Raw genomic sequence first — 23,314 nt, forward strand, 5'->3', positions numbered from 1 at the left:
TACTTTGTTATGTGTGTGGTATGTGTGTGTGTGCGTGTGTGTGTGCACGCGGAGGGGGGTGTAGTAGCATGTGTTTGCGTTTGTTGGATACTACAAGCCTCACTGCTCAGCTGTTCTGTAGCAGTGATGTGTCTCAGTGAACAAGAGAGTGAAAGAGAAAGCGAGCGAGCGAGCGAGCGAGCGAGCTAGACAGAGAGGGAGGGAGGGAGGGAGGGAGGGAGGGAGGGAGGGAGGGAGGGAGGGAGGGAGGGAGGGAGGGAGGGAGGGAGGGAGGGAGGGAGGGAGGGAGGGAGGGAGGGAAAGAGAGTTAAAGAGAGAGAGAGAGAGAGAGAGAGAGAGAGAGAGAGAGAGAGAGAGAGAGAGAGAGAGAGAGAGAGAGAGAGAGAGAGAAAGAGAGAGAGTGAGTGAGTGAGTGAGTGAGGGAGTGAGGGAGAGATGTTTAGTTTAAATGCGCGGCGCATACTTCCCGAGCGGTCGGCGTGACTACTTGCGGTTTACTGCAGGGCAACGGAATGGCATGAAATATCAACGACAGTGATAATACCGTGGTATCTTTATCAAACACGGCAGAAATCTGCAGTAAATGTGTCTTATCTCCTGTGCCGTGAAGTCTCTCGCTTTTCCCCTTCAGACTGGAGACATGTATCGTCTCTAAACGGTCTCGGTTTTATACCTGCTACGCTCACCAAGTTTTCGTCTCAGCCACGGGGGAGTTTGTTTTCACTATCAGTCCGAGAGTGCATCAGTCCTTCTCTACAGAAGCTGAGTAGCCTATCCCATTCCCCTCGGCTACCCGCTCCCAACACCTGTGAGGGGTGTCAAGTTGAGCCGCTCTTTCCGCTGTGATGGTAAGATATATTTCTCATTATAACAGCCCTAAAATTGAATCTGAATAGGGTAATCGATGGAGGCATGCAGGGTATGCTATTCTTGATCAATTATGATCAGCTTGCACTATTCAACGCTGTTTTACCCGTAATCCTTCACCGAATTTCTTGTTTACCTGTGAACACGACATGAACAACGTGCTTCTGTGAAGTATATGAAATACCACGTAAATTAGCGTGCATGACACCATCGCCTCGGGGAAACTGGGATTTTGCGGTATGTTGAGGATCAATCTAAGGGCTGAAAGAAAACAGTAGGCTTCAGCTAAAAAAATGCATTGTGAGAAGAAAACCAGACATATCTTGCCCAGATTTCACGGTTATCAGTGCGTGCAACAAATATGATGGTGCTTGTGTTAAAAAATCTCTTCGGGACTAAGAAATTCAATTGAATAGTCAATTATTTTCTTCGAGGTTAAAGCATGTGTGCTATCACAGTATTGAAAAGGGGAATAATATAATAGGCTAATGCACAAGTCTTCTCTCGTTAATCAAGTCCTCCGCTAAAGTAAATGCTATTATTTCAACATGCATTTTGTGTCGGTAGCCTATCTAAAAAAATCCAGACTGAAATAATTATTCTGAGACAATGATAATGTCTAAATAGTATATCTGTTGCAGTCCATTGGCCCTTTCAGAATACGTTGATCTATAGCTGCAATACAGTGGGCTATACCACACCCCAACACGCACTCACCTTCATTAATGATTTAAAAAACTCGTTTTCGACCTCACCTTTTAAATTAATTGCAGTAGTGAGTGCACTATTAATATGTTTACTCCTTGCATGTCTTAACATGTTGAACCATTGTCTATATAAATAGCATTTTAATGCTAATCTGTCCCTAAAGCTCTCCACATTTTGAGAATATATTTATTTTATGATCGCTAATAACACCAACCATGATAATTGAGTCACCCTTAAGGAACACCATAAGAGACAGCCTCTACGCTTACTGTTAATATTTCCTCCTGAAGGAAATGACATTCCAATCTGTCCCTTTTCATCGGAAACCCTCGCAGTGTTTTCTCGGCTCCCTTCCCCTGGCGTGTCAGTGTTTCAGTGGTCAGACTTAACAGAGTGGGGGGGGGGGGGGGGTGATCTTACCTTTCCTCATCTCCTGCTTCCACCAGATAGGCCTGCGTCCCCGGTGGACTTTCATCTCGCCGCTGTCACAAAGGCAGCAGGCTGTCAAATAGTGTGAACGGCACGTCGGCGTGTCTGCGCGTGTTTCTGTGCGTCCGCCTGCATGCCAGCGTGTGTTGCGGCGGTGTCTTCTTAAGCTCCCACCTATGGCGATAAAAAGCTGGTGCTCGGAGCCAAGTCATCTCTTGTGTGTTGTGTCGCAGCCAATAGGCCTAACTCACAACCATGGCATGTATGGCATCATGTTAGGCCATACTGGTAAACATTTGAATGCCTCTTCTGGCTACGATCTAAAGTGGAAGTTCAAGAGGAAAGTGCCTGCTTTTCGAAGAGTTCGGCTTTCTGGTGAGAATATCTAAATGGGGCTATTTAACAGTGTGGCTGGCTGCTATAGCTCAGAGGAGGAGAGGCACAAGGCCCAGTTTTAGCACGGCCTAACTTGCACATGCAGACAAAGAGCGAAACTTCCTCAAATGAGGAAGTTGTCTTTTTATTTTGTTTTTAAGGCTGTGTGCATGTCACTGGTTTGCGCTGTGTCTCATCAGTATTGCATCCTTCCTTCCTTTCAGTGAGGAGGTGTGTGTGTTCCAGTGTGTTTGTGTGTGTGTGTGTGTGTGTACACACACAACAGAACATCACTCCTGAATACCACTTTGGGCAGCTACGCCTCCATAGATCACTCAAAGCCCCTTCAACAGATCACAGTGCCTCTAAGATCCACACAGCGTTCAGTTGAGTGTGGAGCTCCATCTCCGGGGGCCCTTGACTTCTCGGGCCCCTACATCCTGGCACTTCCACGTCTGGTCATGATCTCTACCCCCCCCCAGCCCCCCACCCCCCCTCCCTGCCAAATAAAAAGAAGCAGCATCACTTCAGTGTGACTATTACAATTGCTAATACCATTGTTACCATTGCTATTCCCAAAATGGTATTAACATTGCAAGCTTAGACTGCTGCACACTATTATGTCGTTTTTAAGGGGCGGGTTTTGGTGGTCGCCCAATCGGTGCCTCCCACAGGTGATGGCCATGGCGACCGTGCTGTACATCACACAGTGTTGTTGCCGCGGACCGTGGCTATTGGCTACCTTCACCACACACCTGCCCTTTTTCGATTAAATGTCATATTTACTCCACTGTAAGTACGTTTCCTCTTGAGATGTCCTCCCACCCTCCCCTTAGTTCACCCCCCCCTTCTCTCATTTACTCATACACACTGATTTTGTCATGCTACCCTGGCCGATGTGGCCCAGCTGAATGAGTGAGGTTTGGCTGGCGTTGTTTTTGTCTAGGCTGTCTTCTCCTGAGGGTCCCCACACTTCTGCAACCCTCTGATGACTTCTGGGAAAATTAGACATAATGGGAGCGAGAAACCAGGGCAGCTTTGATTCTCTCTCTCTCTGTCTGTCTGTCTGTCTCTCTCTCTCTCTCTCTCTCTCTCTCTCTCTCTCTCTCTCTCTCTTTCTGTGTCTCTTGCCCCCCTTTTCTCTCTGTCTCTCCTACTTTCCTTTTCTCTCTTTGTTTCTTTTTTCTTCTTCTCATTCTGTCTGTCTCTCTCCCTATTAACAATGAAGATGGAGTTATGTCTCTGTATGTTAATTCCTCTCATAATTCCTCAGGCTAAATATAGAGCTGTGGACTTCAGTGACTTACCCAAGGATTGGCTGGGCATTAGCCAGCCCAGTCCTGGATTAGCATCATGTTCTAAGATGATTCTTGGTGAAACCTGGATCGGAGGGAGGAGAGATATCCCCTTGAGAACAACTTTCTTCTGGCTGCTATAATGGATGGATGTTTCCATTTAAATATGCCGGCATTGAAGCGTAGTACTGTATATTCTTTTTTTAAGGATTTGTTATGGTCCATTACATCATAATAGGATATTGCCCTTGCTTAGGGGCTTTCGCCAACATCATAAAGCATACCCCCATGGCATATCTCTTGTAGCTCCAAGAAAAGAACAGTGACTACCATCTCTCACAGAGGGCCAGTGCTGGGAGAAGGGGAATGTGTGTGTGTGTGTGTGTGTATTGAAGTGGGGACCTCTCGGTGGTCATGCGTAGAGAGTCTGCTTAAGCATGCCTGTGTTCTCGGCCCCCAGCAGCTGCTACTCCTCGACCGATGCACGTTACGGGACACATCAAAGGGCGCGCACACGTGCACGCGTGAGTCACAAGGTCCTCGTTCTCTCCTCGCCTTTTGCGCCGGGCGGCGGCGTTTCACGGGCGAGACGGACTCGGGCCTCTGTGATTGGTGGGAGGGGGGGGGGGGGGGAGCAGGCAGCCGGCGTGAGGACGGTCGGGGAGGGGGAGGGCAAAAGAGGGGAGCGGGTGGTGGGGGGTTATCGATAGCTGCCTCTTTCCTCTGTGGGGAAGCCTCTCCCCCTCGCGAAGAGCAGGAGGAGGGTTGGTAAAGATTTTCTCTCAGAGGGAGAGCTAGATAAAGATGGAGCGAGAGAGGGGGAGAGGGAAGGAGGGAGGGAGGGAGGGAGCAAAGGTGGGAGGGAGGAAGAAAGAAAAATACACAGAAGCCAATGTCAGAAGTGAAATAATGGCTACTCTATCAAGCCAACGTTAAGAAACATTTCTTTTTTTTGGAGAATGAGGCCTTTGAATCTCTCAAGATGTCGTGTGTGTGTTTGTTTGTGTGTGTGTGGGAGAGATAGAGAGAGAGAGATCACACACTCAGGGCGTCACTAGGGGCTGTAATAGCCACTGAGACTCATTAGGCCTTTGATTACAGTCAAGAAAGCCTTCCGAGCAGCTGCTAAACATGCACACACACACACACACACACACTCACTCATGCATGCACACATGTACATACACGTAGATACACTGAAACACACAAAGAGAAACAGACAAGCACAGACATGCACAGGCACGTACAGGCACACACAAACTTTGACTTGTTTCCACAAAAAACACATGCTCACTCTTTACGTTGGCTTTGCTGTCAATCAACACACACGCACACACACACATAATCACTTCTGGGCTACAGTAGCTTGAGATTCCATCGCTGCACTTTTCAGCCAACGACAAGAAATGACACAATCAAACAATTCTCCCTCAGAACTGAAAAAATGGCAGTGCTTTCCACTGTCTTTCTGTGCAAGGGGAAGAACTACTGCAGTTATGATTCACTCCGGAACATGCTGGACCCCAGCCTCTTTCACAGTGATCCTGCACATCTTCCTCCACTTCTCCTGAAACACTTACTTTTAGGGTGCTTCCAGGATGTCAAAAAAGTGCTTCTCAACAACGTGACCCACCCTGCCTTTAAACCCAGACATAGCTGCCAACAGTAAAACAGCCCTTCACTCTAAACCGCTTCCATAAACCTCATGGTATTACCGATAGACAGACTCGGGTGTTTGCGAGTGAGACTGAGGAGAGGGTGGTAGGCCGGGGTCCTCTGGAGGAGCAGGAGGTTGGTGACGGTGGCACAGTCGCACGTGGCCCAGCCTCGGTCCAAGACTCCGCCGTGCCCTCAGCTGTTGCCGTTGACAACGGGAGGAGGAAGAGGAGGAGGGGCGGGGGGGGGGGGGGGCGCTGGCAGTGCTCGTCGGGTACTGGAAGCCAAGTTGCCCTCCTCGCAGGGAGATGGACGGCGTTCGTGAAGGGACTAGCGTTGGGATTTGTGCTACGGCTACGCCTCAGATAGCGCTTAGCACGCTGCACTCACACACACAGTGGATAGACACGTCGATGCATTGGATGGTTGACACACATACACTGGAGAGACACATACACAAGCGCACAAATGTCTTTGAATGCAAGGACAAGCTGTGACAAAAAAAGCTTTTTGATTAGCTTTGGTGCAGTGCCATGGAAACGTCACATATCTTTTGTCTGGTGTTCTTTCTTGACACCAAAAGAGCCCCATCTTTGCAAGCCGAAACACTCCTACACAACGTATCAAAAACAGCATGGGTTGACTTCATGGCAGAATGTGTGGATCGGCGTGTATGTGTGTGTATGTTTTTATGTCACAAAATTGTTTTTGAATTACTCTCAATGTGCTGTTGTCCAGGCTGGTTCATGACATTAACCTGCTCGCCAACGATTGTGTGTATTGATGTTTGTCTCCTATGAATCTATGTTTTCAGATCCCAAGGTGAGCAGAGAAAGCTGACCAGCATCCTCTTCGGTCTGTCAATCCCCCAGCCCTCTCCTGGACATCTTATTGGAGGAAAGTCCTGAGTCAGAGGGGAAAGAAAATGTCCGCCGCTATGAGCGCAGTGCCCTTCCTGCCCTTCGTCCTCCTCCTGGCCATGGTAAGCTGTTTGCAGAAACTATATTGTCCACAACGCCCAGGGGACAATCTGTCAGCGGTACTGGCGTCCATTCGTTTTCAAACGGGAGGGAGTCAGGTGGCTGAGCGGTTAGGGAATCGGGCTAGTAATCTGAAGGTTGCCAGTTCGATTCCTGGCCATGCCAAATGACATTGTGTCCTTGGGCAAGGCACTTCACCCTACTTGCCTCGGGGGGAATGTCCCTGTACTTACTGTAAGTTGCTCTGGATAAGAGCGTCTGCTAAATGTAAATGTAAGACAGAAGTTGTTCCCATTTCAAGAGGTGTTTTTGGTTTGTTGATACCCTGTGTGTGTAGTTCCACACGCCAGAAATCCTTGTCTCGTCTTTGCAAGGCAGCCTAGAGGTGGACGTGCGATGTGGGTTGGGGGGGGGGGGAAGGCAGGCTTTGATGAAAGGTTGAGTGGAGAGGGATTGACAAGTCAAAACACTTGTGTAGGGTTGACTGCAGGGTTGGGATGGTGTAAACACTTTACGACAGAGATACGTGGTTTCCATGGAGCTGGGACTGGTACCGCCATGTGCTCTGATGCCCCGCGTTCACTTTCACCTCTCCACATCAGATATATCTCTCTCTCTTTCTCTTTCGTTTCTCTGTCTCTCTGTCTCTCTGTCTCTCTGTCTCTCTGTCTCTCTGTCTCTCTGTCTCTCTGTCTCTCTGTCTCTCTGTCTCTCTGTCTGTCTGTCTGTCTGTCTGTCTGTCTCTCTCTCTCTCTCTCTCTCTCTCTCTCTCTCTCTCTCTCTCTCTCTCTCTCTATCTCTCTCTCTATCTCTCACATACGCGCACACACACCTTAATCATTCATTTCAATTCCGCCTGTGTTTATGCACGTTTCCATCCAAATGCAGCATCATAACCATGTTCACCTTATTGCGTGTGTGATTGTCTATAAATGTTTGAATGTGTGTGTTTGTTGCTAAATTGATAGATTAATTGCCACTTACGTAATAAGATGATTCAGTTTTTCCACTAAACACTAATCAATCTTAGCATTCCAATAGAAGATGATATAACCATATAGGTTTATTTGTATATCTTATTATAGTGACTGTTATATTAAAAGCTGTCACATATGTATTTACTTTTTTACATGCTATTTCCTGTTGCAAGAATGTTATACGTAAGCTTTGCATTGGAATAAAGTTCTTCTCATAGGTGTAAAACTGTATGGAATACGGATGAAAGACTATAGGACTATATGGTATACTTGGTCTGTGTACTCTCTCTCCACTGCCCTCCTCTCCACCCTGCATTCCAGATATAAAATTGTGTGCAAATTTTCCTTTGACAATAGTTGGCTATGAGTCACTGTCTTTTCAGAGTGAAGCGTTGGCTGAGGATTTGAGTGCTGCAGCGGCTATGTTTGTACGGAGAAGTTGGCTTTTATTGTGTGGAGGAGCGAGGGGGCTTGTGTGTGTGTGTGGGTGCATTCGTGTAGGTGTGTGTGTGTGTGTGTGTGTGCGTTTGTGTATGTTTTAGAGAGAGTAACGAAAAGAGAAGCAAGAAAGAGAGAAAGGAAGAGAGATATAGAGAGAGAGAGAGAGAGAGAGAGAGAGAGAGAGAGAGAGAGAGAGAGAGAGAGAGAGAGAGAGGAGAAGGAGGGAGGGAGATAATGCATGCAGGGATCTTTACTGTATTGCTGCCATAGAGATGGAGCAGAGATCTGGGTTGCTTTGAGGCCGACAGGGAGAGAGAGAGAGTCATACATATGTGTTATAAATGAGGAGCTTCAACTCAAGTGCTTCTGTGAAGGAGAAAAGAACTGGGGAGAAGAGAGGGGGGTGAATCTGAAATAGGACAATCAATCAATCAATCAATCAATTGTATTTTCACACATTTATGCACCACAAGGGTCTTCCAAAGTGCTCCTTGAAGAAACAAAGCCAAATGAAGCACTTAGAGCATAACACACAAGATGGAGGGATGGGGGAGAAAGGAGAGGACCAAAAAAAGAGAGCAAGATGGGATGTGACCTGCCCCCGTCAAGATGAACAGCCAACTCCAGTTTCTGAAGCACTTCCTGTAATCCAGAGGTGACATGCACGGCTGCACACACGCCGCCCCTCGAATGTTCTCCCACAAAAGAATAGTAGCCATGAGAGATCATGGGGATCTGGCAAACGTGATTCGATTATGAGCGAGAAAGAGAGAGAGGGCTCGGGGGGTGGCTGGAGATTGGTTGGAGACGGTGTAGAGAGTGAGAGACAGACACACAGACAGACAGATAGAAAGAGAGAGGCCCACACAGGAGAGGGAAGGCACAGAGGGAGAGCGACAGAGCGAATGTGCGTGAGACAGAGCGAGAGGAGGGGGGAAGTTTACAGGAACACGTCTCCTCTAATGATATTTAGACACTAATCTGAAGTCATGTCTAATTCAAGAAGCCTCGCTCCTCTCGCAACACGGCCCTAGCAGCTCTCATCTCCCATCTCTAACGCCATACCTGCTGCTTAGCAACCACAATGCTGATGAGCGGAGAGGAAACATCTCCAATAAACTTCCCTTTGTCGGTGTGTGTGTGTGAGAGAGAAAGCGTAAGAGAGAGAGTCTGATGGAGAGAAGAAGAGGGAGAGGGGGGGGGAGACAGACTTGCGTCATAGCTATTATGACTATTATGACTCTGTGCACAATGAATTCTTTTCATTTTCTGCATGATTGACAGTCTATAGCAGAGCTGTGTGTGTGTACGTGTGTGTACGTGTGTGTGTGTGTGCATTTATTGCTGTGTGTATTTGTGTTCGTTTCATGAGAAAAAACAAACAACCAATTAACACATACAGAATCAGACTGAGAATGTGTGAACAAAATGGATTCACAGTATCAATAGACTGTTTATAATAAATAAAGTTGTTACACTTGTATTGACCATAAAAGGCCAGTTATTCAGACTGGGACTACTGGTGTGACTATATTCTCTCCAGGGCATATTCAGTCCTCAGTACCATCTGCAAGCTAGCATGACAATAGTTAGACACTACATACAAGTAAAGGCTCAAGTCTTGATCCAGGCAATTAGCCGACACACTGTCTGCATCGGTTAAATATCACTCTAGGATCGTTGAACAGGCCTGACAAAGGGAATTACCCTGACCGAGTTGCAAATGTTCCAAACAGTCTTTTGTTGATTTAAATGCATTGCAGGCAAGATTTCAGTCATTCAAGCTGATTTACAAAGATTTGTCTTACCTTAAATGTGTGACACAAGCAGTGAAACTGGTTATCATTTAGTTTGGGGAGGGATCAATGCTAGCATTTACTTGTGTTCAACACACATACATGCAGATATGCACACACACCAGCATACACACACACACACACACACACACACACACATACAGGGTTCACGCATACACGTTGGGATCTAATTAAAGTGAAGTATTGTGATCCAGGATGAGCAGACAGTGATATAATCAGTCACAGGAGACCCGGTCACATGACCCTGCTCTGGCGCCTCGTTTTAGCTCCAGCTGCTAAGCTGTCGCCGTCACACACACACACACACACACACACTCACTGCTCCACACTACCTGTGCCAACACCCCTTAGCAACACCGCTTAGCTTCTCCAAAGACACCTCTCTAAGAACTTTTTGACTACAATACAGGGCTGTTCAGTCAGTGGTGGGTCCTTTTATACATTTGGGATTTTGTTGTGGCTGCCAAGGTTACTCAGTTATGGTGACGTCGAGCTCCCACACAGAAGTGCTCGTGCAGCGCCGGTGGCGGCCTCGACCCTACGCGTCCAGGCCCGCGGGGGCGCCCTGCGTCAGAGCCGCCCGCTGAACGCGGCGGGAGCTCTCCCACGGCGCCGCGCCTCATACAGCACCTGCCCCCTCCACCCCTGCTCCCCCCCCACTCCCCCCCCCCCCCCCCGTTTCCATCTCCCGATGGGTCTGGCTCCAGTGCAGCGACGCGCACCCCCTCTCCCCCCCCCCCCCCCCACCACAAAATCGGTTCCTGCCGCCCGTGAGAGTGAGAGGGGGGGGGGCTCTTTTATCCCCGGTTCTTTTCCCCTCCACAGAAGCACTTGAGTTGAAGCTCCCGCGGTGCGGGTGGTGGTGGTGGGGTCGATCTTCAGATGGCGACCTCCATGCCCCCCCCCCCCCCCCGCGCTCAGGCAGGCGCCAGGGCTGTCACGTTGAGCTCTGCTGGGTACTCCTGCTCCACTCACCTTCACACTTCTCCAGCCTGGTCGGCTTGAGTGTTATTGTCCTGGACCGACCGACGTGTTTGAGTCGACTGTGATGGTTTGGGACTGTAGAGTGTGACCTTGACCTTGAGTGTGTTTTGCTCTTAGCAGGATATGAAGTAGGTGTTAATGAAATGTTTGTGGCTGTTTTTTTTAGCTTGTTTCTCTGTCTGGAGTGCAGGTATGATGTTTGGATCTTTGACTCCTGTGTGTGTGTGTGTGTGTGTGTATATGGCTGTGTGTGAATATGTGTGGGTGTGTGCGTCGTATTGCAGATACCAGGTCTTCCCTCAGTGCAATCAGACTGCATCCTCAAGCTGGAGCAAGAGAAATGCATGGAGAGGATCACCTCAGACGACCCGGGAAACGACCCAGAGTTCGGTACGTCCAGCCTTCCTTCTCTGTGTGCTTGTACGAGTGTGTGTTTGTATTGTACTGTACAATGTATGTGTTATGACCGTCGTTTCGCTTTTTGTGCGTTTCTGAGTGGTTATTTTTCTGTGGCGGGCCAGATTGACGGCCTAACACATTTTCTGATTAAATATTGATGTAGCACTTTGTTTTGGTTAGCGGCCTAGCGCCATTGATCATGCAGCGCTAAGCTGTAGCAAGTCATTTTAATCACTGCACGTTAGCGGATGAGAACGTCGTCCATTTAGCCGCCAACGCTAGCTTCGGTCCTAGCTCCTCCTGTTTTCCTTTGTTTTGTGTCGGTTAACAATTCTTGCAGGAACAAGAGAGAAATAGGAAAACAAATCAAACAGACACGAAGCATAATGAGATCAGAGACTGCAGAAGGCTAATGAGAAAATGATATAATACTCAGAATTAGCATGCACACTCTGCTCCACTGACTTTGACCCCACACTCCAAGAACCTGAACACAGATCGTTAGTTAGCTTACACTGCTTTGCCTTTGAAAGGGTGTGTATGGTGTGTGTGTGTGTGTGTGTGAGAAGAAAAAAAAAAGCAAGAACAAAAGAGAAACAGGGACAGCCCAAGAAAGACTATTTGCACCATTGTGTATGATCAAGTGGCCTCATACATCTGAAATATAACATTAATATTCCTATAATGTTCTCCCTCTCGGTCTTGCCTTGTTGTTCACGTTCGGCTAACATTCCTCTGCTCACCTTGAGAAAACATTTTAAGAGCAGCATGATAGGAGATGGTGTCTCAAAAGCTTTCAGAGATTATTTCCCAAATTTGTTTTGCACTTACAGCAATATACTGAAATGCTGGCTAGGAACATCAACAGTGTCTATCTATCTATTCCCCCCTCTCTCCCTCTCTCTCCACTCCTTTCTCTCTCCCTCCTCTCTCTCTCCCCTGTTTCTCTCTATTTATATCAATATATATCAATATATATATGCATACTTTATAGATACATATAAATATGTACAGTATATGTATACTGTAACTGTATTTATATATATTTGTATTCATAGAGAGAGATGGACAGCTTGTGTGGAAGGGTAAACTCAAGAGAGACAGAAATAATATGTAGCTCCATGTTGTGGGCCACGCTTAAATGGGATCTGACAGCCAGTGATTGACAGCCGTCTCTGACGGGGGGGGGGGAAATCACAGCCCCCCCTTCCCGCCCTTCCCCCCTCCAGGCTCCTCAGCTCATAAGAACAGTGCTTTCCAGACATACCCTGGAACCCCTGACCCCGTAGCTCAGATGGAACTCCACACTTCCCTCTCTGGAAGGGACTGTAGTCTCCACCCTTTGTGCTGTTCCTTCTTTAAAGGTTGGAACACAGCCACTGTCAAAATAGATGTGTACAAAGACTGCAAGGATGTGGCTGCACTGACGTCAGTGTGTGTGTGTGTGTGTTTGTGTACAGGATGTGTGTCTGTGTGGGAGTTAGTGCGGGCGTGTAGTATGTGTGTCTATGTGGCTGTCGGTGTGTGTGAGTGTGTCCGTTTGTTTGTACAGTGTGTACAGTCTCTCTGTGAAGATTCAGGTTTGGCTGGAGAGTCCTCCAGAGAGATGGAAGATAGATGCACACGCTGGATGTGAAGATAAAGACGGTGTGTGTGTGTTTGTTGATCCATGTGGAGGGTGAGCTCAGGGCAACATTAGAGGAACAGGAGGGGAACCGTCTGAGGGGGTACTGGGGGGGCTGCTTGGTGAGGCTGATGTTGTTTGAGGGGAAACAGAAAGAAGGCATGGTGAACAGATGCTGGTCTGCCGTTCTCCATCTTCCTCTCTCTCTCTCTCTCTGTCTCTCTCTCTGTCGCTCTCTCTCTCTCATTCTCTCTCTCTCTCTCTCTCTCTCTCTCTCTCTCTCTCTCTCTCTCTGTCGCTCTCTCTCTCTCTCTCTCTCTCTCTCTCTCTCTCTCTCTCTCTCTCTCTCTCTCTCTCTCTCTCTCTCTCTCTGTCTCTCTCTCTCTCTCACTCCTTCTTTAACTCTTTCTTTTTCTGTCTCTGTTCCTTTTTCTGTATCCCTCTTTTTTTCTCTCTCTCTTTTTTTCGCGTCAGGGTGACAATTTCGCTCTCTCTCTCTCCGTTTCCTCTCTCTCTCACTCCCCCACTCTCTTCCCCACTCTCTCTTTCTCTCTCCATCAATAGCTCTCTATCTTTTCTTGCCCTTTTATCTCTCACATTTTGTCTGTCTCTTACTCTCTCTCTGTCTCTCTCTCTGTCTCCTTCCCTTCCCTTTTTCACTCCCTGTCCATCTCTGCAACGTCCCTGCAGTGTTCTCCTGGTGGGTCCTCTGCCTTTCGCCTACTTACTGTATACTGTATATAGCCTCTGCATCAGTTCGGGAGCATTGCCAACTCCTCGAGCGCCTCTGAACCCCACTTACTGTATTGGCATGCTCTCTGCAGTCAGCTTCTTGCAGCACACAGACACCTTGACCTTTAGCATACAAAAGGGAGAGAGAGATCAAGGGAGAGAATGCGCGTGAGAAAGAGAGAGGATGAGACGTGAGGACAAGATGGTGACAGAGGGAGAGGGGACGAGCGGAAGGGAGAGCCAGAGAGAGAGAGAGAGAGAGAGAGAGAGAGGGAGGGAGAGAGAGAGAGAGACAGAGAAGGAGAGAGGGAGATAGAAAGACATTGAGAAGGAGAGAGAGGCAGATAGACATAGAGACATATAGAGATGTAGAGAGTAAGGGAAATAGAAAGAGAGACATAGAGAGAAGGAGAGAGAGAGGGAAATATACAGAGAGACATAGAGAGAAGGAGAGAGAGAGAGAGAGGGAGGGAGATAGATAGACAGAGAGACATAGAGAGAAGGAGAGAGTGAGGGAAATAGACATAGAGACATAGAGAGAAGGAGAGAGAGAGGGAGATAGACAGAGAGAGGGTTGTGGGGATTGGAGTCTGTGTCGCTGGCCTTCTTGTGTGGCCTGATCATGACTGTGCAGGCTCAGCTGAGAGATAAAGAGGGAGGTCGGGGTGGTTGGGGGATGGAAGATGGGGGGGGGGGGTGTGGGGGGGCGAGGGGGGGCGAGTGGAGGTACTGGGCAGGGAGGCGGAGGAAGGCTGTGAATATCAATGAGAGTTTAGCAAGGTCACCTCCGGAGCGGGGACGCACACTTATTACAATCCCCCCGTAGAATGAGCACCCCATACACATAGACACACACACACTGTCAGCCCACAACGTCTGTGACCCATCAGCTTGGTGTGTGTTTGTATTCTGTCCTCACAGCCCTCCAAGCTAGCCTGACCAATCTAATCACGCTACGCACACTCGTAGAAATACAGCTACCAGAGCTGCCCTCTCTCTCTCTCCCTCCCTCCTGTGCATAAAATGTGTCACATCAGCATCAGCTTCATGGAGCTTTACCGTCACCTGCTGGAGAGTTGACTGAACTGAAATCTATGAACAAAAATGGGTTTGGCAAAGTATAATCGCCAAAACAAACGTTGTCGTTGTTTCTGTTTGTTTGGTTTTCATTCATTTTTCATAAATGGCATTTTTCATTCTCTTTTAGATGAGAGGTACGTTTAACGAATGTATATTTATCCATGTATATTTGATTTGCTATATCTGCAGGGTGCCCATGGATGTGGGATAATCTGACATGCTGGCAGCCGGCGAGGGTGGGAGACGTGGTGGAGGTCAACTGCCCCGAGCTCTTCCACGAGTTCCTTAATGAAGGAGAGGAAGGTGAGCAATGGCTGCTCTTCGTGTACATGGCTTTTTCCAGTAACCTCTCGTTGCTGTTGTTCCACGTCCTGCTGTACGCTGGTCTGAGATGTGCAGAGCCTTGCCTTTAAATGACTTGTGTTTTTGTGTGTCTTTGTGTGTCTGTCTGTCTTTGTGTGTGTGTCTGTATCTTTCGGTGCACGTGTGTGTCTTTGCGTGTGCGTGTGTCTGTGTGTGTGTGAACAGAGCTGGGGACCGTGAGTCGGAACTGCACAGAGTTTGGATGGACGGAAACGTTCCCTCACTACGTGGACGCCTGTTTCTTTGACGTCAGCAACGACACAGTGAGTATCTCTCCCCTCTGTGCTCTACCAGGGTCCACAGTGTCAGTCACTGTTCCCCCGAGTGTCTCCTGCATCACTAGCTGCGTGGAACACGTGTCACTGACCCTTTTCCCTGCCTGGAGATCAATAAAGCATCTGCTCTTGATCGCCCATCACCGAGCTCATGTCGTGTCCTCGGTTGGTCGATGTTGTTGTCGTTCCAGGACATGTACTTCGTGTCAGTGAAGGCCTTGTACACGGTTGGGTACAGCACCTCTCTGGTCTCCCTGACAACAGCCATGGTCATTCTCTGCAGGTTCAGGTGAGATACCTCCAGCTTTGAAATGAAGCACTGTATACCAGTTGGCGCCGGGCGGCTTTGCAGTGGAGGGGTTTGCTGACCTGGGATGGCTTGCCTCCACAGGAAGCTCCATTGCACCAGGAACTTCATCCACATGAACCTGTTTGTGTCGTTCATCCTGAGAGCCATCTCGGTGTTCATCAAAGACGGCGTGCTTTACGCCAAGGAGGACAGCGAACACTGCTTCATACGCACTGTGAGAACGGCCTGCACGCAAACATCCACAGGCACACGCGTGCATATACACAAGCAACCAGGAAACCCGGATGTTCTGTGTCTTCGCAGGTGGAGTGTAAGGCAGTGATGGTGTTCTTTCATTACTGCGTGCTATCGAACTACTTCTGGCTGTTCATAGAGGGCTTGTACCTGTTCACCCTGCTGGTGGAGACCTTCTTCCCAGAGAGAAGATACTTCTACTGGTACACCATCATCGGCTGGGGTGAGAGTTCATCCGGCAGGTCCAAACATGAGCAGGAGATGGTTTGTCTCAGCTAATGTTTAATGTAGGTCATGTGTATTCATGCGTGTGTTTGTGCTTCTGCTTGCATGTGCGCACTTGTTTCGTGCTCAGGGACACCCACGGTGTGTGTGACCATATGGGCCGTTCTCCGGCTGCACTTTGACGATAAAGGGTGAGTTTTCTCATCCAGTAGGGAAACATGTCATAGGGAGTGAGGTGGCTGAGCGGTTAGGGAATCGGGCTAGTAATCTGAAGGTTGCCAGTTCGATTCCCGGCCGTGCCAAATGACGTTGTGTCCTTGGGCAAGGCACTTCACCCTACTTGTCTCGGGGGGAATGTCCCTGTACTTACTGTAAGTCGATCTGGATAAGAGCGTCTGCTAAATGACTAAATGTAAATGTAAACATGTGGAATGTAAACATGTGGAAACATTTCTGACATTCTTTATTATCGTTATTGTTCAGGTCGTTTTTATATTTTGTAGTCATATTTTCTGTACCTGTTGCTACCTGCTACCTAGGTGTTGGGACATGAATGACAACTCTGCCATCTGGTGGATGATTAAAGGACCTGTTCTGGCCTCCATCATGGTGATGAGCATTATTGTTTGGAACTTTGTACACATTTCTGGTTTTCTTAACCCTGGATTGTCACCTAACTCGTCTGCAACTTTTTCTGCAGATCAACTTTGTCCTCTTTATCGGTATCATCGTCATCCTCGTCCAGAAACTGCAGTCTCCAGACATCGGCGGAAATGAATCCAGTATTTACCTGTAAGTCATATTGGGTTCAGTTGGTAAATGGCGGTGCACTTTAATGGGACTCGTGAATTTCAAGTCATGTTTTGGATCCATGTTTTATATCAGCCTGTTGACGGGGCTGCGACAGTGTCATTTCCCACAAGTGCTGCTCTCTACGATGTCGGTCCACTTTTGATGATGTCACGTGTGTTGATTGGCAGGAGGCTGGCCCGCTCCACTCTGCTGCTCATCCCCCTGTTTGGGATCCACTACACGGTGTTTGCCTTCTCCCCTGAAAACGTCAGCAAGAGAGAGAGGCTGGTGTTTGAGCTGGGCCTCGGCTCCTTCCAGGTTAGTAACTGCTCTCTGATTGGTAGTTTTTTTTGGGTGTAGGGGGTGGGGGAGATTGTGTAGGTCAGTGTAAAAGCGAATCCGCTATCCCAGGTAGGGGTGGGGGTGTTCTCTCACTTTGCACCCCTTTCTTCTTCTCTCCCTGTAGGGCTTTGTTGTGGCTGTGCTCTACTGCTTTCTGAACGGAGAGGTAAGAGTACTTTTATACAAACAATTTGTTCTTAAATCTCCCTATTTTCTGTTGTTCTATATGGAATCCGATAGTTCAACCTGGACAGGGTTTCTGAGCAATGAGAGAAAGAGTGAGAGAGCCTTTTCCAGAAAGGTCCATTCATAATGACCGTGTGAAGTATCTCCCTGAAGGTGCAGTCGGAGATCAAGAGGAAATGGCGCAGCTGGACGGTGAACCGATACTTTGCTGTGGACCTGAAGCACCGGCATCCTTCGCTGGCCAGCAGCGGGGTGAACGGGGGGACGCAGCTCTCCATCCTGAGCAAGAGCAGCTCCCAGATCCGCATGTCCAGCCTGCAGGCCGAGACCCCCGCCACCTGAGCCCCCTGGGGCACGCCGGCCCCCCCACCAGCCACTTCCACACCGGACCGGACACCCCCACCACCTCCACCACCAACCTCCCCTCCGTCCCCACCACCAACCTTCCCATCACCACCCCCACACCACCGAACCATAGTAGCCCCAATCCTCACCCTGAACCAAACCCACTGGATGAAGACCCAACCGGTACAACTGTGCCCATAGTTTGACCCCCCCAACTCAACTGGCACCTCACGCACATCAAATAAACTAACACACATCACCTAAACCTCACATACGTTACATTTATCATGGAAAAAACTACAACAACAGGCTATCTAACCCAAACAAACCCAATGTCCCTTCCTGACCTTGAAGCCACCCCAGTAGCTAGCCCCGCCATGCTGGGGTGCAGTTGGGATTCTGCCCGGTTACAAGCGTTTTACTGGTGGAGCTGCCAGCCATGTGGGTGGGGCCGCACTCTGAATGTGAACCAATTGCAGGAGCCCTCTGAAAAAGGAACAGAATTGTTACCTGCCCTGTACTGTACATATGTAGTGTTCATATCACACGTAAATGAGAAAGTGAACTATTGTGGTGCTGGGACACCAGCCTAGACGCATTCATCATGCCGTTCTGTCAAAACAGGCCATATTTCTTACCTTGTTTTGTTTTTCCTACTCAAAATTTCATGGTTTCAAGGTTGGCTATCACCGTTGCGATGACAACTCGGACTGCATGACAGAGTTCTGAATCAGGAGTGGCAAGAGGTCACAAAACATTGTGTACATCATCGATCAGTCGACCGATGAGGTGATAACAATCGCCTGGTTGAAAGATTGAAGCCAGAGGTGTAACCCTCGCAAGAACATGTCTGCAACCAACTTCAATGACTGAATCAAGCAACTCGGGCCTGAGAACTGAATAAGTCTCAAAGGTCAGTGAGAAAGACGCTCGATTCACCAGGAAAGTGGAATTAGAAGGCGAACTCTGTATCACTAGCAGTTTTCTACCTAAATTACAGTTCTTGGTATTGGAGTTTTAAAACGTCATCCACTTGTTCCAGTAAAAGCTGTGATTATTCAGGTGTTCTGATTGGACGACACCTCACTAGTGCTACTTTCCTATATCCTGCCAGAAAGATGGATGTTAAGGTGTATTCCCTTCACCAAAGTAACAAGCATTATTTACAAGGGAGGCACAGTATATTTTCTACCATTTAACAAAATGCCAAAAACATTGATTACAGTTCGATGCTTGCCTTAAAGCATCTTCTATGGATGTTTGCAACAGGTAGCCTACAATGCTAAGGTTTGTCAACTACGACCATTTGTGTACAATAGATCTTGTTAAATCTCAGCATTTGGGGTAATTTCCTGAGGTGTGAGTGCTAACAGTTTTAAAACAGCCGCTAGTACAGAAAATGTCAATAAGAAATGACTCATAAGTGGTATTATGGGTTCACTGTAATATGGAATGGTTTTGCATGAATACGTTATTTTGTTTAAATTTTTTTCAACTGGTTCTCGTTCTGTTGTGATATCACATCTGATGTTTAGGAGGCAAGGCAGTATTACCTTTCAATTTTACTTTGCAGTTTGAAAGCAAAGTCTTTTAAGAAGCATGGGATTTACATTGAACAGGAAATTAATTTCGATTAACAGGAAAAATTCCAAACACCTTCTTGAGTAAATATCAACGTCCTAAATTCAAAGCCGTAAGGTACTGTAAGATGATGTAATCGGGCTTTTTTAAAATCCTTTGTTTGGCTGGAAGTGTTTCTTTTTAAGGTATATCTCACATTCTTCATGACTCTTGTTTTTTTCCTCTGTATCTTAAGAGGAAGCATGTTGATAGAGACGTAAGTTTTTACTTGGGGCTAATTATCTCATTCCAAAGATGAATGATCAACTCCTCACTGAACTTGCACGTCCGTATCTGTTTGCAAACGCTGAGCCAGCTTTGCAACTGCTTTGCAGATTTCCACTTTTGGTCTGACTAAAATATACTCAGATTCCCATGTCCAATCTTAATTTATGTATCCAAAGTGCCTTTATGCACAAAAATAGTATGTATGTTCATGAGATTTTTTGTGATTCTTTAAAAAAACAAACAAAACTGCAAAGTATGTCAAAAAAACAACAACAAATAAAAATACAAGGTTCAACAAAAGTGCTTTTTATGATGCTACGCTAAGTCAATATCATAAACCTGGAGGCCTTTAGAGTACCTTCATCTCATAGTTGTTACTGGTCAGAACCACTACCTGCAACCTTGTATAATATAAACAAAAGTTATTTTCTGTAATAATGATCTCTTAATGTCACATGATAATGAATACAAGTAGATGCCTTTTACTAATTTAAGACTTCAGAATTTTAGACTTTGAGACTTATTATTTTGTATCCGATCTGGTCGACAGGATTCTGTCATTTCAGACATACATTAATTTGGCACTGGAAATGAACAAGACCAGGTTAGATTCCTATCTTTTAATACAGATCAGGATTTCTCAATTATTCTCATATGGGCTCCATCCTCCACACAGTGAGTACACAAGGCCACAATTAATTTGGTTTGGCCACATGATAATTGAATAATTACCTTTATTAAATGACACATACACCAATTCACAAAACAAAAATGAATGAAAGAAAACACACTTTAAACTGTAGACATGGGGATATCCAGTGTTTTACGAATCGTTGATCTCTGAAGTACTCTTAGTATCTTATAGAGAAAAGGAAAGAGCATACCGCTCCTCTATTACGTGAGAATACATATCCTTAACCTATTTACTCTAAGGACATTTTCTGTCAGCAAATAGGTTCAGTGGATGCAGTCTGTCTTAAGTCTTTCTGCTGTGTGTGTGTGTGTGTGTGTGTGTGTGTGTCACAACAATTGACCACAAGGAGTCCCTGTTTCACCACTTCTGTGGTGTGTAGGATGGACTGGACAATCAGAGGACATGGCCTGATTCTGTCATAAACTGAATGTTGAAAAGCTTAAAACAGTTCAAGCTGATGAATTGATACCAACCAGCATGACAATCCCAATATGTCATGAGCCAATATATTGAAGCATTTAAGTTATTAAGTATACATAGTGTAATATGAAGAGGAGCCTTATCGCCAGTCTATGTTGATGTCAAACTTGAGGTGTTGTCATTGATAGAATACAGAATTGAGTTCAAACCTTTTCTTTTGAATATAAAATAGTATTCTGCCTAGTTGAAGTGTTAAAACAATGTGTCGCCTTCTATCGTGGCTTATGGTCCCAATGAATTTGCAGTTTCATTGTGTCACACACAGAAATTAGTTACTTTGGCTGTATCATGTAAATGGTGTTGTCAATGGTGCAAGTGAATAGTGGTCATTAGGATTTTAGCTGTATTTCCTTTTCATGGACAGTGTTTGTTTTAAATGTGAAGCATATATTGTATTGCAACCTATAATCTCCTGTTAAATGATGCATGCGTCTTAAATCGCTCAATCCCATTTGCTATGCTGAGAAAATCACATAGTGGTTTTTGCAGCTGAAGATATGACCTTTACAGAAATGCTATCTGTTTCCACCTCTCAGTTGCGGAGTAGAACATCCATTCTTTAGAACGCATTTTAATGGGAGGAAAATGAAGCTTCTTTTAACTGTGAATTATGTTATATGAGGGCCAGACCTGATACAATGGCCTCCTATTCAGCAGACTGTCATCAGTGTTATCTCAACACCTTCTCAATGCTTTGTAAATGCATTCTCAGTACTTATCCTTTGAATGTCAATTGTGTTGTGGCATTTGTTTAGAAGATGAAAAGTTAGTGCCATATATTTCTATGAAAAAATAAGATATATAAACACATAATCATTAGTTTCGTACCATTCACAGATAGATGGCATAACTGCCTATATTTCTATGAGGACAAACAGCCTTTTTCAGTTAGTTTTCCATTTCAAACCTCCTCTGGATGGTACTGTACCAGACAGGAAAGTGATCCATCATTTGTTAGTTACAAAAATGCAAGGGATCCTAGATTAAGCCGTTGTATTTTTAGTTTTAGTGTGGGACCGTGGGTCCAGACAGATGTGGGGTGCTCCAGATGGAGTCAACAGTCTTTTCACTGATGTATGAATGTAACTAAGGACTTATGGTATCATGCTTGTTTTTGAGCGTTGCCTGCTACTATGTGTTTGTAAAAGTAATTGGTTTCTTTTTGTTATTTTTCATTGTCTCGTTTTGGTGTACATATTAGAAGAGTTTTGTACATTTATTGAATTATCAAATTATTAAATGTTTTGAACTTGTTGACTCATGGATTTTGCTTGGGTATTTCGTGCCGTTGTGTTTGTTTCAATGTGTGACCCACTCTCCCTCTCCCAAAAAGAAATGACATCACTCAGAAACCTTCAGTCGTGTAGTCGTCAGAGACCTGGGAATGGAAAATTGCACTGTTACAGAGGGCCAAAATAAACATTTTTACAAACAGCAACAGCTCCACCCCTTGAGCTCTTGAATTATGCGTCCCAAGTCAAATGTTCTCAAATGATCGTGTTGTCAGCTTACAATCATACAGTCAATGCAAAGCTGTGGGCAGTTCCTTCTGAACAATGTAATTGTCATAGGAATCCACAGCTACAATGTACAGAGTAAAATCATGGGGTCCTATACATCATTAGAAATGTTGATCTACCGATGTATGGTCACCACCCGTATTAATATATAATATATATATATATACTGTACAAATTCAGATTATTTATACAATTTAATTCATGACTGAACAAAAGGCATTGCCTTTTAAAGAGTGGTGATCAAATAAACCCAGATACACAGTGAAGGCACTGTTGGTTGTTTGCTTTCGGGTTTTCAGATCACTGCTTACATCTATCAAATAATACGATATAGTTTACAAAGGTACTGTATGTAGATATCTGAAGGAGTCCAATTCCATGGCCGTCTTTCAAAACATTCGTCCGCAATGACCCAACTACAAATACAGTTCTCTGATCAGTTAATCCGGAGTACTGCCTAATCCAATCAGAGAACGACCAATTACCTCAATCCATTAGTGACCCTTCAATGTCTGCAGATGCGATGCTTGCCTCAGACAGTGCGAGCATAATGAAGTTCTTCTTGCACGGCCACTAAACCTCGTCCTTTCAAACCTATACGCACCAACGAATCACCCAGGGCCTAAACATTCATACACTAACCACTGAAAATACATACAATACAAGTCAAGCAAAGCGTGTATCTAAGCACAGACCCTGTATTGTTTGGGGGGTGAACTGGGGGATGTACTGGTCTACAAGGTTCACAAACGTAAGGAGTGAGTGAAGATCATGATTGGTTAGTCATTCAACAGAGCTTTGGCAACATTGCCGAAGCCAATCATATCCAGTCTCATTAGCATGTGTCTGGTGGCCAGATGTTGCTTTCAAATCAGACACGAAATCCTCCAATAACTAGGAATAATCCTACTGGATTTAATATGTCTAGCCAATTTACAGTAGCTTCACCGCTTACAATATCTTTGTATCCCTTTATAAAATAACGACTTTAGCTATAGTGTTTTTGTCCTTGTTAGAATATATATTGTCATTCATCAAAAATTAAACATTCAATTTGAAGGTTGTTCTTTTACAAATAGTTAATGTAACAAATCTTTTGATACAACACACTTTGTCTACACTATCCTGTATACAGTACCTAATAGTGACACATGTCTTCTTTTGAAAAGTGTTCTTTATATATATAAATGGATTTATTTAAATTATGATATAACTTGATTACCACTTATTTCCCATGTATAATGTTTCTTTCAGCAGTGTACACATATCCTTTGCGATACAAAAATACAGGCTTCAAACTCAATCCTAGAGCAGGTTAACCTGCCTTGTAAAATGT

General features: G+C 45.9%; 1 protein-coding gene across 1 annotated transcript; it reads left to right on the top strand.

The window, feature by feature from the left end:
• Positions 1 to 492: 492 nt before the first annotated feature.
• Positions 493 to 21,658, top strand: adcyap1r1b (adenylate cyclase activating polypeptide 1b (pituitary) receptor type I). The gene is made up of 14 exons (XM_084692764.1): positions 493 to 848; positions 6,145 to 6,312; positions 10,814 to 10,919; positions 14,554 to 14,667; positions 14,893 to 14,990; positions 15,194 to 15,291; positions 15,394 to 15,526; positions 15,616 to 15,769; positions 15,902 to 15,962; positions 16,311 to 16,380; positions 16,472 to 16,563; positions 16,752 to 16,881; positions 17,030 to 17,071; positions 17,232 to 21,658. The coding sequence occupies exons 2-14, from the start codon at positions 6,256 to 6,258 to the stop codon at positions 17,640 to 17,642; spliced, it is 1,566 nt and encodes a 521-aa protein (XP_084548890.1). The 5' UTR covers positions 493 to 848; positions 6,145 to 6,255; the 3' UTR covers positions 17,643 to 21,658.
• Positions 21,659 to 23,314: the final 1,656 nt, after the last annotated feature.

This window comes from Hypomesus nipponensis, chromosome 26, assembly GCF_054491055.1.
Source record: "Hypomesus nipponensis isolate SF chromosome 26, ASM5449105v1, whole genome shotgun sequence".
NCBI classification, from domain to species: Eukaryota; Metazoa; Chordata; class Actinopteri; order Osmeriformes; family Osmeridae; genus Hypomesus; species Hypomesus nipponensis.

Bases quoted from the DNA above. Each gene is read 5' to 3' on its own strand.
- adcyap1r1b (XM_084692764.1), top strand. From the start codon at position 6,256: ATGTCCGCCGCTATGAGCGCAGTGCCCTTCCTGCCCTTCGTCCTCCTC. The intron at 15,527-15,615 runs GTGAGAACGGCC...GTGTCTTCGCAG, and splicing joins AACACTGCTTCATACGCACT to GTGGAGTGTAAGGCAGTGAT. The intron at 15,770-15,901 runs GTGAGAGTTCAT...TTTCGTGCTCAG, and splicing joins GTACACCATCATCGGCTGGG to GGACACCCACGGTGTGTGTG.